The sequence below is a fragment of the Ischnura elegans genome (assembly GCF_921293095.1).
Source record: "Ischnura elegans chromosome 13 unlocalized genomic scaffold, ioIscEleg1.1 SUPER_13_unloc_1, whole genome shotgun sequence".
NCBI lineage: Eukaryota > Metazoa > Arthropoda > Insecta > Odonata > Coenagrionidae > Ischnura > Ischnura elegans.
Window position 1 is genome coordinate 2921591 of NW_025791657.1, and position 19145 is coordinate 2940735.

General features: G+C 38.9%; 1 protein-coding gene across 1 annotated transcript in view; it reads right to left on the reverse strand.

Annotated features, from left to right (window-relative positions):
- Positions 1–11872: 11872 nt before the first annotated feature.
- The window catches only part of LOC124172488, a 55513-nt gene continuing 48240 nt past the window's right edge, over positions 11873–19145 (reverse strand). The window contains exon 9 of the mRNA XM_046551926.1: positions 11873–11953. Coding sequence (XP_046407882.1) covers positions 11873–11953 — 81 coding nt within the window. The remainder of the gene's footprint in view (positions 11954–19145) is intronic.

Sequence of the window (19145 nt, forward strand, 5' to 3'; positions counted from 1 at the left end):
CATTAATTTTACATTGAAAAATATTCTTGACAAGTGCTTCAAAATTTTATCAAAAGTGTTGAAATGTATTGCTTACATTTAAATGCAAATAATTTTCTACTAGTCAAATTATTAGCAGTTAAATGTACGGGAATAAATTATTTATTCTTCAAAATATAGTATAGTCAATTTACTTTAAAATTTACGATATTAGGTCACAGAACTAACTAAATATTATTACATTATTTACAACATCATGGGACAATTTTGTTCATTTCATACAAGTAAAACTCGTAATATTAAGAATTATTTACCTTCATAGCTAATGAATAGCAAGACTAGCCGACCACTAGAATACCAAGATTAATAAGACCTCAAGGAAAAAATTTTGCTTTGCAACTGCTTTGGGACCCTTTTGAAACTGCTTTGGAACACCAAAATCTGCATTGGAACTGTTGGATATGCGATCTCAATTGCTTTTGGATTCATGCTAATGCAGTGTCATTTTTGTATACGGGTTATGATTATGTTTTGTTTCTTTTGTGACGAATAAAGGTTCGTTTTTGTTTCTTGGATATGCAACCGGAAACGATTGGAGAATGGCGTGGTTTATTTCTTTTTCCTCGCAACCGATATCCTAAATTTGGAGTGAATTTCTAATAGGTTATGGTGCCCAGTGATGCAAATTTTTTGGAGTGAATACCTTTTTTGAGTAAAAATGGAGGAAAATAGGTATTTAGAGAAAGGAGTTATGCTGACGGACGAAATTTTTTTCGCTTGGTCGGTAAAAAGCAAGGCATTTCTAATGCACAAAGGTTGCTGGGATGCCGTCGATCCTGGCTTCTCCACGGAAGATTCCGAGGCCGGACTCGATAGTGCTCAGAGGAAGAAGAACCATTCTGCCCTTGCTCACATTCTTTTATCGGTGAGTGATAGATACGTTGATTATATTGGGGAGTGCGTGACAGCTAAGAAGGCATGGAAAGTTTTACAGAATATGCACGAAAAATTCGACGTGTATAATCAGATCGAGTTTTTGGAGGAACTAGCTACAATTAGAAAGGGAGATGATATGACAATGAGGGAATATGTGGCGAAAGTGATAGACTTGAGTCGGAAGGTAGGGAAGGCTGGTGTGACGTTTAATGATCATACCTTGGCCATATTTTTGTTAAGGGGTCTCCCAAGGGACAGATATGAAATATTTGTGCGATCAATCACCACGAAGAATGCCGTGTTAACCATGGAAGAAGTGATATCCAAGATGGAAACAGAGGAAAAACGACTGAAAAGAGAAGATCGGTGCGATGATATTCACCCGAAGGCATTGAAAGGGCTAAGAAGTGAGCCACCAAAGGGTACGTTCTGGTCAAAGAAACATGACAGTTCGCGGACGGAATCTCAAATCTGCTTTATTTGTAAGCAATCAGGTCACATATCGAAATTTTGCCCTCGTGCGCTAGAAGCTAAAGGCAAAGGTACTGTGGTGTGTTTTGTGTGTCGAGAGATTGGGCATATTGCTAGTTATTGCCCACACGTTCAGAAGAAAGGCACCAACTGTTCGAAGACCAATCCGAAAATTAGGGAAGCGAAAGCGTCAGTAGAGGAGAAGGAAGAGGAAAGTGAAATAGAACAGGCAAAAACTAGTTTGGTCAAAGTAAAAGCCTTGATGGTGACAGATAGAGGGAATGAAAAGAAAGTGATGAAGTGGTTTGTGGATTCAGGTGCAAGTGAACACATGACCCCTCATAGGGAAATTCTCACCAATTTTGATAGTAATACAAAGGGAGTAGTTGATGTGGCCAATGGGTATGGGTTAAAAATTTGTGGAAAGGGAAGTGCTGAGTTAAAATTGAGTGATGAAAATGGAGGGTGGTGTGCGAAATTGGAGAGAGTGTTGTATGTACCTGATTTGCAGGACAATTTGATGTCGTTGAGGCAGTTTGACAAGAAAGGTTGTAAGGCTGTGATGGAAAAGGGTTGTTTGAATGTTATGCATGATGGAGATGTTTTCCTAAAAGGTATTGCAAATGGTGGTATGTATGAAGTCCAATGTTCATGGTATGGTACCAATGGTAATAGTGAAAGTGATGCAGAGGAAGAGTTGGTTGCAGCCAAATCTAGAGTAGCTGTGTGTCGTGAAACGTGGCATAAGAGGTTTGGGCATTCTAAGTCACTGCCAGATGCTGCGATTATCCCAAAAGGTAAAGATGGAAAATGTGATGTATGTGTCATTGGAAAGATGAAAAGAAGGCCAATTTGTAAAAGGGATGGTATGTCAGAGCATCCGCTCGATTTGGTTTTTTCTGATGTTTGCTATGTTAATCCAGAAAGTATTGGTGGAGGCAGGTATTTTATAACCTTTACAGATGATTTCAGTAGGTATTCTGTGGTTAATATAATTAAGAATAAATTTGAAGTATTGGGTTGTTTTCAAAGATTCAAGGATTTTGCTGAAAAACAGTTGAATTGTAAGTTGAAGGCTTTCCAATCCGATTATGGTGGTGAATATATTAGCAAAGAGTTTGAATTGTTTCTTGAAAGGGAAGGTATTAAGAGAAGGCTGACTCAACCATTTACACCTCAACAAAATGGTGTATCAGAGCGGTTAAATCAACAATTGCTTTGTTTAGCACGCTGTATGTTAATAGGGTCAGGTTTACCTATGAAATTTTGGGCTGAAGCAATCAGTACAGCCTGTTTTATTAAAAAACCGGTGTACTTCCAAAGCTATTGGTGGGAAAGTGCCTTATGAATTGTGGACTGGAAGGAAGTTGCCCATTGATGAGTTGCAAAGAATGAGAATTTTTGGCTGCAAATCATTTGTACATTGCAGAAGTAAAAATAAACTCTATCCCAGAGCTAAGTTAGGTGTGTTTTTAGGTTACTCAAGTAATACAAAAACTTATAGAGTATGGGTAATGGACGATCAATGTGTTATTGAATCGCGAGATGTTGAGTTTGAAGAAAATGTTTTTCCTATGCTGTCAAAGACATGTGAATGGTCAGAGGGCAAAGCTAGGAAACAGTCTAGTAATGATCAATTAGTCGGGAGGTATATGAATTCAGGGGAGGAGGCAGAAATTGTTGAAAACAGATTTCCACTTGAAATTGATAATAGTCTAGGAGAAATAAACAGTCAAGCTTCTGAAGAAATGTCGGAAGTAGAGTCAATCGCAGAGGTTGAGCCCCCTCAGCCTATGCTAAACCTGGGAGATGATCATTTGGTTGTGCCACGAAGGTCGGATAGAATACCAAAGGCCAATAGGCCATGTTCATATTGTCGTGCAGTTAATAGTCATACCTTTGATATTCCAGAAATTAATGATCCATTAGATTATGAAGAGGCAATGAGTTGTGAGAACAAATCTAAATGGCATGAAGCTATGTCAGAGGAGATGAAAAACTTAACGTGCAATAATGTGTGGGAACTTGTTGATCGCCCAGTAGATCAAAAGGTAATAGGAACCAAATGGGTACTAAAGGTTAAAAGAGATGCTAATGGGAAGATTGAAAGATACAAAGCCAGATTGGTTGTGCAAGGATACCATCAAGAATATGGTACTGATTATTTTGAATCCCACTGTCCAGTCGTTAGACGTAAGTTAGTGAGATTGTTAATTGCTTTAGGAGTAGAAAATGAATGGTACTCTAAACATATAGATGTGAGGTGTGCATTTCTCAACAGTGACATTAAGGAAATGGTTTATGTGGAGCAGCCAAAGGGTTTTGTGAATATTGAAAGAGCTGATTGTGTGTACAAGCTCAACAAAAGCATGTATGGGCTTCACCAGTCTGCTAGAAATTGGTACAAATTTATGGATGACAAATTAAAATCCTGTGGTATGTTAAGATCAGTAAATGATCCATGTTTATATTATCATTGTGAAAAGGATTTGTATTTGGTGGTTTATGTTGATGATCTTGGGATATGGGGCACCAAAATCAAAGTGGAATGGCTAGCCAAGAAATTGTCAAAGATGTTGGAAGTTAGAGATTTGGGAAAGGTTTGTAATTTCTTGTCTCTCAGAGTAACTTATTGTGACAGAAAGAATGTTTACCTAGATCAAGAAATTTATGCCAAGAGTGTTCTTGAACATTTTGGAATGGCAGATGCAAAGGGGCTTAAAACTCCCCTTGTGGTGAATGACCGTGATAAGTTGGACCTTCCAAATGAAAAGAAAATTCAGGTTAACCCAACAACTTACAGAAAGGGAATTGGTAGCCTTTTGTATTTGGGAAACTCCACTAGACCAGACATCATGTTTTCGGTTTGTAAACTGAGTCAGCATAACAGTAACCCAGCAAATGAGAACTGGTGTGATGTTAAGCATTTGTTTAGGTACTTGAAGTATACCGAGCGCTTGGCATTGCACTATTCCCAGAAAAATAAACCTATTGAAGTATATGTTGATGCTGATTGGGCCAACAATAGAATCGATAGAAGATCTTTCAGTGGTTATGTTGTAATCCTGGCGGGTGGTGCTGTAAGTTGGAAAACTTCTAAACAAGCTAGAGTAGCTTTGTCCACAGTTGAAGCAGAGTCAATGGCCATGATAGAGGCAACCAAGGAGGTCATTTGGCTTACTAGTTTGCTTGTAGAGATAGGACAAGATAGGTTTTTACCTAAGCCATGTAGAATTTTTGCTGACAATACTGGTGCTATTAGTCAGACAAAACGTGAAATGGTATCTGAAAGAACCAAGCATGTGCATAAGGATTGTATGTTTTTGAAAGATGCTGTGGAACAGGGAGATGTGGAATTTGTATATTGCTCATCTAAGGATAATTTAGCTGATATCCTAACCAAAGTTTTAACTGGGCCAAGGATAAAGGAAGTAATTCCCAAATTAGGATTAAGAGAATTGCATTCTGATTAATTTGTTTGTTTTATGTCAGTGAAGTGTTCCTTTTGTGAAGTGTCACCTTTTTTTTGTAAATTCATTGTGATCGAGGGAAGGTGTTGGATATGCGATCTCAATTGCTTTTGGATTCATGCTAATGCAGTGTCATTTTTGTATACGGGTATGATTATGTTTTGTTTCTTTTGTGACGAATAAAGGTTCGTTTTTGTTTCTTGGATATGCAACCGGAAACGATTGGATAATGGCGTGGTTTATTTCTTTTTCCTCGCAACCGATATCCTAAATTTGGAGTGAATTTCTAATAGGAACTGCTGTGAAACTCTTTTCCACTCATTTGTACCAAAAATTAGAAATATGAAGACGTTTGTAATCCCTTTGGAACTCTCTTGTACAGAGTGTGTTCGTGTGGAACTGCTTTCTGCACATATGGAACTCCTTTTGAACGATTCGGCAGGATTTCCAGACGTCATCATTCGTATTGTAACTGCTGTGTACGGAGAAAATTCATTTGGAACTCCTTTTGAACGACACGACAGGATTTCCGGACGTTATCATTCGTATTGTAACTGTTTTGTACTGAGAAGATTCATGTGCAATGTCTTTCCATACGTTTGCAATTCTTGTTGAATGATTCAATAGGATTTCCAGACGTCATAATTCGTATTGTAACTGCTGTATACGGAGACGATTCATGTGTTACTGCTTTCCATACGTTTGCAATTCTTTGAGAGCAAATCCATGCGATTTATATACGTCATCATTTGTTTTGGAACTGTCTTCTGCGCGCCAACACACCATGGCCAGGTTCAGTCTGATACATTTGGTCGAGAAAACGAAAATTCTTTAATATATGCAATAAAAATGCATGTGCTTTAAGAAATAATCGCAAGTCAGTTAATAGAAACGGAACTCCTAAATATTCACTCGAATGAGTTTAAAAATTATTCTATTTTCCTTGTTGCTGAATCATATTTTTGGGTCCGATTTAAAATGCGACAAGATTATGTACACTACGTACCGAGAATCTTGGTTGCGTATATAAAGGTATTCAATAACAACTTCATACCGCTCGCGTTTTTTTTGCGTTTCCAAGTATATTATTGTCGTAAAAACATCAATGTCTATGCTTTCAAAGATTACTTCGCACATATAAATATTGAATATTACGGCATTTTTGTAACCTTCTTTTTCATTGCTTTCGTTCTTTGACATTACCGGAAAAGTAGTATTTTGCATCGTAAAACATACCGATGTATTGTCTTCGCGATCCCTAGGAAATGGTTTATGTCCATATTTGGATCCGTATCTTAGGACTGAATTTTTTCGCCATGAATCCCTCCTTCGAAAATATATTTCATTGTCGAGGTAGAAAAGTTTGATTACTCGGAAAGGCCTTTTTTCGCATTTTCCATTGAATTTTCAGATATTTAACAGGACCGTTTTCAAGAAAAAAAATATCCAAAAACGAAGGCATTTCAGTAAAAATGGACACTGAATGATCCACATCAACCACGTAAAATCGGAATTAAGCTCTCGATAAGGACTTTCTTGACCACCAAAGTTACCCCTCACTCCGCAATATGAAAATATGAATTTTTTTTAAACATGTCAACTTTGAAGGTCCTTCGCTTGTGACTAATGGTTTGGAAAGCAATGGAGCTATTGCAAAATGATGGCACTGCCGCATTTCAATTCGCAATATTCATATTACCTAAATTTTCGAAAAAGACTAAAATAAACTTAAAGAAAATTCAATGCGCCATCTTGTACTGCTACAAAGCAGGTGGCACGGTGTACAAATGAGTTCCAAATGGTCGTCCAACTGGTACAAATCAGTTTCAAAACGGATGAACGAGTGGTACAAAACGAGTTCCAAATTTAAATCCAAATGAGTTCCAAAGGTTGAAAATTAGTTCCAAGGCAGTTTCCAATGGAAATCCAAAGCAGTTCAAAATGTGTTACAAATGAGTTGATGACATAGTAGGACGCTATGACTTCATGAACTGCTGTGTACCGTGTTTCAATTCCACAGCAGTTCGCAAGCGCATGGAAATCAGTGGTACAAAGCAGATGGAAGACAGTTCAAAGTGACTTACACAGCAGAAAATTTTCCCTGAGACTACCAAAATCTAACACAGTTTGCAAATGAAAAAAGGATCTATTAAGAAAGTCTTTTCACATTCATTGCACGAATGAAGTGTTTTTCCGGTATACCCGCATGAGTAACACAAGGTTTTGTTAGGTAGTATAAGGCTTTTCACATTCATTCCGTGAATACGGTTTCTCTTTCGTATGAGTCCGAATGTGACGGACGGAGTGGCTGTTATCAGAGATAGATTAATCACATTCACCGCAAGAAGAAATTTTCTCCTTCGTATGTGTCCGAAGGTGCTTGACAAGGATGTTCTTTCGAGAGAAAGCCTTATCACATTCATTGCACGAATAAGGTTTCTCCTTCGTGTGAATCCTCATGTGACACACAAGGGCGTTCTTTTGAGAGAAAGCCTTCTCACATTCACAGCAGGAATAAGGTTTCTCCTTTGTATGAGTCCGAATGTGACGGACAAGGTCGCTTTTTTCATTGAAGGACTTTTCACACTCACCGCAGAAATAAGGTTTCTCCTTTGTATGAATCCGAATGTGACGGACAAGGTGACTATTTTGACTGAAAGTCTTTTCACATTCACTGCATGAATGAGGTTTCTCCATTGTATGAGTCCGAATGTGTCTGACAAGGTGACTCCTGTCAGAGAAAGACTTATCACATTCATTGCAAGAATACGGTTTCTCCTTCGTATGAGTCCGAATGTGACCGACAAGGCTAGCCTTAAGAGAGAATGACTTATCACATTCACCGCAGGAATAAGGTTTCTCCTCCGTATGACTCCGAATGTGACGGACAAGGACACTCTTCGAAGAGAAAGACTTTTCACATTCACCGCAGAAATAAGGTTTCTCCTTCGTATGACTCCGAATGTGACTGATAAGGTGACTCTCTTGAGAGAAAGCCTTATCACATTCATTGCACGAAAAAGGTTTCTCCTTCGTATGACTCCGAATGTGACTGATAAGGTGACTCTTTTGAGAGAAAGCCTTATCACATTCATTGCACGAAAAAGGTTTCTCCTTCGTATGAATCCGAATGTGACCGATAAGGTGACTCTTTTGAGAGAAAGCCTTATCACATTCATTGCACGAAAAAGGTTTCTCCTTCGTATGAATCCGAATGTGACTGATAAGGTGACTCTTTAGAGTGAAAGACCTATCACATACATTGCATGGATAAGGTTTCTCCTTCGTATGCGTCCAAATGTGACTGCCAAGGACATTCTTTCGAGAGAAAGACTTATCACATTCATTGCACGAATAAGGTTTTTCCTTTGTATGAGTCCTAATGTGACTGACAAGGTTGCTCCTTTGAGTGAAAGACTTATCACATTCATTGCAAGAGTAAGGTTTCTCCTTCGTATGAGTCCGCATGTGACGGACAAGGTGAATCTTTTGAGAGAAAGCCTTATCACATTCATTGCACGAAAAAGGTTTCTCCTTCGTATGAATCCGAATGTGACCGATAAGGTGACTCTTTTGAGAGAAAGCCTTATCACATTCACCGCAGGAATAAGGTTTCTCCTTCGTATGAGTATGAATGTGACGGACAAGGTCACTCTTCCAAGAGAAAGACTTTTCACATTCACTACAGGAATAAGACTTCTTTGGTGTGTGTGGACTAACTATACATGATTTCTTTTCTACAATAAAGCTTCTCGTTACTTCCCTCACATTTTTATTCTGCCTTGCTCCTCCGAAGTTATCCTTAAGAAGCCCATTTCCTTTTCTTATCACACCTTGGCTTTTACACATGAGCCTTAAATTTAAACTTCTGGAGGAAATGGGCGTACAAGAACAATTAGTTTCTCCTCTAGACACAAAGGTTTTGATGGACAAATCTTTTCCGATTGACAAATTTGAATCAATATCCAAATTTTTAGAACCGAAATGATTCTTGAGGTGCTTACTGAGATCATATTTCGAATTGAATTCGTCTCTGCAGTGGAAGCAATGATAAGATTTTTTCGTTGAACTGTCACGCTTCCCAGAATTTTTGATCATGCAAGTACTTTTCCCTTTGTTTTCCCGTATGGCCGCCTCTGGGCCATTCTTCTCATTCTCAGTGCTCCTAATAATCTTTATTGTTTCTGTATTATCACAACCACCTCTCTTTCCAGCAATGGTCATTGTTGCTCTATTCCCTCTGATTTGAGACACACATCTAGATTTCGAATGTAACCGTCCATCATTAGGAATTGAACACGACGTTATTTTATCGGCAGGCAAGGTATCACATTGTTTAACGTCTTTATCCATCAACTTCTTTCCTTTCCTTGAATTGGATGCTCTAGTCTTAGGTTCAAGGACTGCAAACAAGGCTGAGGCTCTTTCAGGACCTGGGGACTCTAGAAAAGAATTTCACATTAAAAATAAATAGTCAGGGATGAATTCTATGATTCGTTGAACTATTTCATAAGAACCTTTAGACAGATACCAAGGTAGCTGCTTTAACCGATCCTTTGGTTAAATGATAATCACATGACAAGGTGTCAGTTAATTTTATATGGTGGTTTCCATACATTTCTTAACAAATTGAGTAGCACTGCCCCTCAGAGTAATTGAGCAAAATATTGCATACTTACCTCAAGTATCTAATCCAGAAAACACCTAAATGCACTTTTTCATGCACAGAAGTAATCATAAACTCAATTTAAAAATAACATGCACACACATTATGATGAATTGAAACAATAATCATTATTATTAAAACAAATACTTTCTTACATTAAAAAGCTTCAATATGCAATAAAGAAATGTAAAGGAAGTAGATGGCCAAAGGTAAATAAAGCTTACAGAAAATCATTGTCAGCTTAATAAATCACTTAGAGGAAGATGGAGGGGGTATAATATAGCATATTATGAAAACTTATCTTCAGGAGAACATACATTAAAAAAATAAACACCTGTAAAAACAACAACAGCAGTAAAATAAGATCACATTCTCTTCGGGGCACACCTCTCTATTTCTAACAAAACTTTCCTAACCACTATACCTTGCATTATTTTTAAAATTATTTCAAGTTTAAGGAAGGGATTTCAAGTTCTCATACCTAGATTAACATAAGGTATGTCCAGATGGGATGCCTCATATCCAAATATCTGCGGTTAATGCCCTTCATCAGATATATCGGATCCCAAGTTCCAGAGGGCATCGGAACTGGATCCGAAATTTTATATTATGGGTTCAGTTAATGGACGCCCCATGTGAGAAGAGTGGAAAGGGTTCTGACTCTCTCTTTGAATATGCCCTCACAGTGCCACTATTATCTCTTTCTCCCAGCCTTAGTTTGAGAGCCTGGATGGTTCAGGATGGATTGGTTTCAAAAACCATCAGAACATACCAAGTATGCAGAATGTTAAAATGACAAACTGATTGTCTTGTCTGCACAACGCATCCAAAATTTTGATAAAAGGCTTTGCATGCAAAGACGCCCTGAACCGTCAGACAGTACATTTTATAACATCAGTAGCCTACACCCACACTACTTCCCTACTCTGTCTTAGGGCCATATACAATGGTTTCATTTCAGTGGCTGACCCTACTGAAAGTTGGGAAAGATACCTGATGTCCAGGTTATCCACATGCATCCATTTTCCAATTTCCTTTCTCTTCCCTTATAATTTACCTATTTTCAGAAGCAATCATCGCATTAATAATTAAATTTGCAATACGTCCAGAGTGAATTTTCATTAAACTCAAAGTACTTAAAATGTGAAGCAATGTACAAAATATCACAAGAACATCCTAATAAAAGATAAACTTAACAGTTATAAGTTAAATTAACATCGAAATTATTCCAACTTCTCATATCCACCCTTAAAGACGGCGATGCCTTGAATTTCACTGTTCTACCTTCTAAAATTTGGATGAAGCTATAACCATGAAATATTAGCAAACGAGAATAAATAAGCATGGCCTGGTCACCCACTGTCATTACTCTGCAGAACTATAACTTCTGCACACAAGGTATTGAAATTTAGTTCAGCCTATTTATAGCCAAATCAGTTTTTTTCCGTATCTCACTTTTTCCAATAATAACTCTTAGGCCTATTAAAGGACAGTTGCAAAGAGCACAAAACAATGAATTGGTTGGGGTGTCTATCAAAGAAAAAATTAACATCACTTTTAAAACTGAAAAAACCACTAGTCATTTCAACAGTTCCATGTTCATTTTGTGTATGGACGCCACAATTGACATAGTACATAGCTGGAATATTATGCTTAGTATTCTTCACAAGTGATTTATAGGGAATTTTTTTCTATTACCCAGTGTTAAAGACAAAATTTTTAGGTAAAGTACACTGGAATTCCCATACGAAATCACATGACTGCATATATTGTTTAATGTCACTGAAGGATGACGAAAATTTTACTAGACATTTGCCAACCTGATTATATTCTCAAGCAGAACTGTAATCATAAACTAAAGAATGTAAAGATGGATGACAAATATAGATGCTACATCCTTCACAAGGGAAGTGTCCAAAAACCGGGTCTCACAATTCAATCAAATTTTATGTTAAACATAGTCCGTTGGGAGCTGTCCTTGAATCAGCCCCCATATGGGGTTATATAACCTAATAGTTAAAACTGAAATGCAGTTAAACAATTACAGGTCAAATATATTCATGTGTAAGAGCCATTCTACAAAAGTTGAGCATTAGTCCACTGGTTAAAGTGCCCAGTTGTCATGCGGAGGACCCGGGGTTGAGCCACATGTAAAAATAAAATTTTCAGTGAACTGAATGGCAATATTGACAAAAAAACAAGCTTTTTTAATATAAGAAAACATTAATGAAGTACGAAAAAAATGAAAATCAAAATTGTATTTAATTCTGAGATGCAGTTTTTGGACATCACCTAGTCAGAATTAGTTAAAAATCTTTTCTCTGAAGAGTCATTTTCAAACCACTGAAGATCACTCACCCATAGCCTCCGTCATGGACTCCATTGCCATTGTCTGATTTTGAACCAGCTCCCCATTCTCCGTAAAAGTAGGCTGAAAGTAAGCAGATTTCAGATTTACAAATGACATCTATAAATAAATTAAAAAATGAAACAAAAATCTTAAATTCCTTTTAATTTCTGGCATGAATACAAAAAAAATTAAGTGACAACACCAACACTAATCCTAAACACACTCCAATAATACAATGTCCTACATACTAAAATATAAACTCCTTTCTGGGGGAAAAAAGTGGACCAAAAAAATGAGCAAAATGCAAGGTTCAAATGTTGCGAGGCAACAGGTCTCCTTCAGAGTAAGTTCTTCCATTCTTGATTATACAAACTGTCCCAAGGGTCGTGTTTCATTTTTGACCTGTAATTTTAGTAACTTTCCATTGAGCAATATTCATGAAAATTGGCACACTTACGGGGAAAGGTCCTAAGTTTTGTTGAATGTAAGCAAAATTTTACATATTTGACCTTTTGACCTCACAATTTGGGTCCAAACAAAAAATTTGAATTGGCCTTATGGGGTTTCAATGTTAAAAAAATCAAGATAGAAAAATGTCAGAATTTCATAAACCAAGATGTCAATCCTTAGTGTTTCGGACCCGAGAAAACCAAAAATAACACTTTTATTTACGAAAATTTAAGCGTTGACCCAGTAAGGTCACCGTCAAGGTAATAAGGGTGGCAAAAAGAATAGCATGCCGTCAAAGGTGTCGATCTATGGGTTTTATAGGGTGCCTAAGTCATTGACATTGTCCAAATACCCGTATTATACACCAATTGACCTCCGAGGGTCACAATGGGGGTCAAAGGTCATAGAGTTAAACGTCGGGCCATAATGGCAACCAACGTGTCAAACCATAGGTTTTGAAGGGTGCCAAAGTCGGTTAGGCAGTTCATAGATCCGTATTGTTGGTTTTTTGACATCCGAGGGTCACTATGGGGGTCAGAGGTCATAGAGTTATACGTCGGGCCATCATGGCAACCAACGTGTCAAACCATAGGTTTTGAAGGGTGCCAAAGTCGGTTGGGCAGTTCATAGATCCGTATTGTTGGTTTTTTGACCTCCGAGGGTCACAATGGGGGTCAAAGGTCATAGAGTTGAACGTCGGGCCATCATGACAACCTACGTGCCAAACCATAGGTTTTAAAGGGTGCCAAAGTCGGTTAGGCAGTTCATAGATCCGTATTGTTGGTTTTTTGACCTCCGAGGGTCACAATGGGGGTCAAAGGTCATAGATGTATGTTTTGAAATAAAAGGAAAACTAATTTCCCCAAATAAAGGTTTTGAAGGGTGACCAAGTGAGTGGTGTAGTACACATATCCACTGCCTTTTCCAACAAGCCTCTCTTGCCCTCTTAGTTTCACGCCGTTGTTGATTATTTATTTCCCCAGAAATCCTTTTTCCCGACTCTGTCCACATTCTTCCACTACATCTCTCTTCAAAGAAGGTCCTAAGGAGGTGTAACGCCACATAGGACTTTCTTTACAACTACGCAGAAATCCCATTGGTTTTAAAGATTAACAAGCAAATAGAAAAACTCATTTATGCCGCTTTTCATTTAAGAATTAGACCTCCATTGGTAACGCTTAAGTTAAAGGTTGCGAGCTTTCCCATGAAAGTCCTAAAAATATGTTAAATAAGTAGTTAAGAAAAAATCCCAGTTTGACTGTAAAGACCGCAATTCCCCATGCCTGTCCCTCGTCCTGCAAACATTACTGGCTGCAAATTTATCAGGACCTGACTTCACATTCAAACTTGCAAATTGGTAGGGTATGTCTCTGCTTTGATGAGATTTTTGAACACCCAAAATTCTCATCAAAGCAGAGACATGCAGTTGTGGCTACGTCTTGGCCTTTCCATTAAGATGCTTTTGCGGCTGAGCACTAATGTCCGCGCAGCGTGTACTGGACAATTCCAGGTGTGCGATATAACAAAATTTAAGTATTCTAAACTTGAAGCCCTAGAAAATGTAATGCTGCAGCTTCGAGATGAAGAGCATGCCAATCAAAACCATTTCTACAGTTGGATGTTCACATTTCAGTTTAAAATCCTATTGATTTTGTCGTTTTATGATATTTCTCTATAATGGTTAAATATTTATCACATTAGAAAAATCATCTCGGGATACCGCGCGGGTTAGATTATTTAAGAGCGCCGACGTTTCGGGTACCGACTCGCTACCCATTCTCACGGCTACTGATAGAAAATTCGAAAAGACCGTTGAAGCCCAGCGTTAGGAGGAGCCGGATTGGTCGAGATCCGATTGTTGTCGCAGAAGACTGTGGACCAGCGTAGACTTAGCTCTGGCAAGCATAACTCTTTTAACCCTTTCGAGACCGCGGAGTTTTCGTCTTAGCTTGACTGCTGTACCGAGCCCCAAGAGACTCTTCTTTCTCGTGGTACGGAGCATTTTTGAAGGACATTTGTTAAGAAGGGTCTCGCTGAACCTTTTTCGACCCCTCCACGGTGGGACTCCGCATTATCTCGGACTCCGAGAGTAGTTGTGCTCCCTCCTTTCCGGGTTTACGACCATACCTGCGGAATTGGTTCGCAGTCAACTTATGTATTGCTTATATGTATTTAGCAAATGGATAATTCTTGCTTGCACGTAAATTACAAACATAGAATATAATTCCTCATTTTTATCTGAGCATTGCCAAATTTTAAACGAAGTTCTAAGGGCATTATCAAAGCATTTAACGCAGCAACAATTTCCATGTTGATGTTTATACATAACTCGAGATATAAGTTAATATTTGTCGTAGAATTTCGTTTAAAAATTGTAAACGCTGCTCAAAAGACAAACAATTCAATTCTTAGTTTATATTTCTTGAGAAATGAACAAATATTTATTTCGTAAATTGACTCTATAAACAAATGTATGACCGCTGTCCCTTACCGCTGAGAGGGGTTATAAAAGACGAAGGGTCCGGGTACCTGCTCCCGGATTCGGAGGGTTAATCCTAAACCCCGAAGCGTTGGGTCCCGAGACAAAGGCGCCTAAACCCACGACCGTCCTGAAAGGGGGAGAGCTAGAAAACGTATATATACGGGTTTCGTTTTCTTGACCGGGAAAATCTCACACGTACATATACGCCCGCGGTCTCCCGGGTCAGGAAACGTCCACACGTATATATACGTGTACGGTAGGGAAAAGGTTAAGGGCTCTATTCCAAGAGCTGCTGATCGCAAATCCGGTATCTCTGTTTACTTTCTTGTTCTCAAGTTTTATTTCAATCGCCTCTTTGGTTAAACGATCCCAGAAATGATCCGATCGCCATAAAACTCTGGTGTCATCCCACCGTATTTTGTGGTCCTCATCCAAGCTATGCTCGACTATGGCTGATTTTTCCGGTTGACCAAGTCGGAAATGCCTTTGATGTTCTTTGAGACGAGTAGATATTGTTTGCCCAGTCTCACCCACGTAGACAATACCACACTCACAGGGGATTTTATAAACTCCAGGAGTCATAAGGCCAATTGGATCTTTTACACAGACGAGGCGATCTCTTAAACTCGTCATAGGGCGATGGACGGTTTCGATATTATACCTCCTCAGAACCCTAGAAATTTTGCCCGAAATAGTGGAAATATAGGGTAAAAAGGCCCTGGCTGTCGGTTTAGGTTGGTCTTCCTTCATAACCGAGCTCTTTGCAGTTGCGGAGGATTTCCTGAAGGCCAAAGTGATCTACCGCTCTCCGTACCCATTCTGGCGGAAGGTATTCTTAAGATAATCCAATTCCGAAGGAAGACTCTCCGCGTCGGAAATTGTTCTCGCACGATGTATTAGGGTGGAAAGAAGTGCTTCACGTTGGGAAGGATGATGGTGACTATGGCCATTGAGGCACAGATCCGTATGCGTGGGTTTTCGAAAGACACTATGACCCAGTTTGCCATTATCTTTCCTATGGACGAGGACATCAAGAAATGCAATTCAAGGCGTCGTGGGTTGACCTTATTCCTCATTGCACGGGAAAACTACCATTCTATTCTCCTATTTCCTCCTCTTCACCACTCTTCACCTCACAGGCTAACCTCCACCATTTTCTTCTCTTTCCACCTCTCTTTCAACTGACAGGCAAGACACCATCAGCTATCGGGCATAGCCTTTGGCTGCATCATGAAGCTCGGGTCGACATGTCTCCTCAAACAGAAATTCGTCCGTACTTTATTAACCAGAGAGTGTAAATTTGCTGAGGTTGGGGCAACTGGAGGAAACTCAGGAAGAAGCGGGTTTTCATAGAATCCTCACCATGGGGCTGGGGGATTCTGAAGTATGTTCTCATCCTGTAGAGGAAAGGGGTGCAGATTCCGTCACCCCCCATTTGCTGCTCATGGGTGTTGTTTGGAGGGAGGGGATTGGGAGAAATGTGGACCTTTCACTGGTCGCGTACACATCACTGAAAAACCACTAAGTTGGGAAAGCAGGGAATCGTGGGGGGAGGAGGAAACACTCAACACTCCATTCAACCTTTACTGTATACACACACATTCACACACGAAATTGAAGCAGTTCTCCTTACCTTGTGAACGCTGATTTAAAGTTCCATAGAAAACAGCCAAGTGGCATCAAAAACAAGCGGCAAGTTACAATATGTCCTGCACATTTTTGAAAGTAATAATAAAGGTCTCGAAATTTGGGCTCTAATGCCCATATTTACAGTACTTGTAATTCAGGATTTCCCCCAAACATCACTTTCATCCAATATTTTAACCCGTTTAATCCCAAGCATTGCGTAATTGCAGCATTATTTAATCGTCATTATTAGAAAACACGTTTGTGCAGGATAATTTTTTCTCGGGTTTTCTGAATATCTGAAATACCATTCGTTCCCAGCTAGCACAAACCATCAAATTTCCTATTGGCAGCTGGATGGCATCCAGATGCAAAGAGTATGAGTGCATCCTTTCATATAGATGCCATCCATATGCCGGACCGCTGCCGAGGGGATGCGGAAAAGAGATACCGCCGCACTTACAGAGATGCCGAGAGGATGCACGAACAAGTGCACGAATGTGCTGCCATCTAACGGCCGAAAATTGAACTCGGTCGAAATCGCGTTTCTGCATTGCTTACTTGGTTCTCTTTATCTCAGTATAGTTTTAAACAACTCAGGATAAATCAGAGCACGTTTACTTCAAAAGTAGAACTTAAATGACTCAGCATAAAACAAGAGACAGACGAACATTGGACTACATGAGCAATACAGGCGTACACAATAGAACATGAGAACTTCAGTACAACATTGCTATCCATCGGAGTCCGAAACAAACGCAGAGTTCAAATCCAGGAGAGTAGAGGCCAATGAGTGAAGGAGAGCCGATACCGGGAGATCAGTCAAAATTGCTGCAATGGTCAATCTACGAGGCTCCAACAGGTCGAGAAAGGGAAAGATGGCTACCAGACGACAAGTCCATACCTACTGCTGTAGTCATTGGCAGTTCTGTACGTTCGTGAAAATCTTGAATACAGTGAATAATTATAATTATAATAATTCTTAATATTTTATAATAATTAATGCGAGGATTTGTAGATATTATTAAGTATTAAACCACATCACGAAAAGTATGGCACACATAGGCGCAACTAGCAAAGGATGGCAAAAGGATATTTGGTACCTAGCGCATCCTGTCACACATTGCATCCTAATTGCATCCACTTCACATATAGATGCAGTATGGGCTGTGCCGGCTGGGTTCTTATCCAGTTAATTTTGTAAAAGTTTTCACTAAAATAATTATTTTTATTTTACTTCAAAATTTGCGCATTTCGAATAATAGAAGGGATTACACTCAAATATTTTGTCTGATTTATAAAGCAATGGGTGTAAGAAAGGCTCTCACAAAATTTTACCATTGAGCGCACAATAATTTCGCCCCTGGAGCAGTTTGAAGTTTCAACTTGAATTCCGCGCCAAAAACGTATTTCTCGGGCGACGCCATGTTGATGACGTGTGAACCTCATGATATCAGCATTGCTTGCATAAGGAGTGCATTGTCGTATACGTTATTTCGAGTATAAGTGAATACTAGATAAAACGGAGAATTTTAAATGAGTGGGAGGAAACCTTATGTATATGTTTGTGTGCCGAGAGGTGAATTTACCTCTCGTTAAACGCCAGAAAAGTATTTTTTGTGGTGCCAAACGACCCAGACCGGGGAAGGCGGTGGTGTGACGCTGCACGGAGACTGCATATTCCTTCAGAAATAGGATGTTATAGAATGTGAGAGGGCCATTTTAATGTAAATCACTTCTATTGATATCGGATTTACTCACAACAAACAGAAATATGCACATTTGAATCCCGGTGACACCAGGTCTATAAATAGAAGAACAAATAGACACGGATAACTTTGCAAATCTTACAACAAAACAGAGAAACCGGAGGTAAATACTCACTGAATGAATACTAGCAAATAGTTTGAACAATCATTAATCGAAAAAGAATAATTGACAAATTATAAATTATAATGTGTGACTCCTTTTGCCAGACTTCAAACTGTACGCTAATGCTAACGCCAGGATTTTATCCACCATTATTCTCTTAGTTTTGAAAATTCGCATCGGCAATAATAAAAGCATAATATCAATTACAGCGAAATTACGATTATAAATAACCTGTTAATAATCAGGAAAAGGAGCTGAAAAAATTATGAGAGACAGTCCCGACCCCTCAATCTTCACTATCCGAGCTCAAAGCGTTGCTCACTAGGCCGCCGCCGCGGCGACCCGGGTCACGGCCGTCACATGACAAAAATCATAGAATAATTGCTTTAACCAGTAAGGGTAAAAACCGGTGCAAGTATGCAGTAAATGCTCAAGAAATAATCATTACACCTTATATAAATAGAAGCGGATAAATTTACAGTACAAAATAATTTGTCCCTTTGTGTGCATGCCTATAATCACAAGCGGAGTGCAGCAGATAACTACGAAAGGAGTATAGAATACTAAATTTCCTTGAGAAGCAGAAGTTGTGCCACAAACTTTGTCCTAAAACTTTTGAAAGTGATTGTACGTGTAACTCTGATGTAAATATAAGTTACCTTACGGATATTTTCATGTAAAAATCCCTATCTCTGAGTTACTCTTTCATTTTGATGACAATTGTTTACCATTTTTCATAGTATGAAACTGACTCGAACATTTATCAGGAACAATGGTGGTCCAAAGCGAGACCTCTGCTTAAAAAAATATTGTTCCAACGAAATTGGAATGCTAATCCTTAAA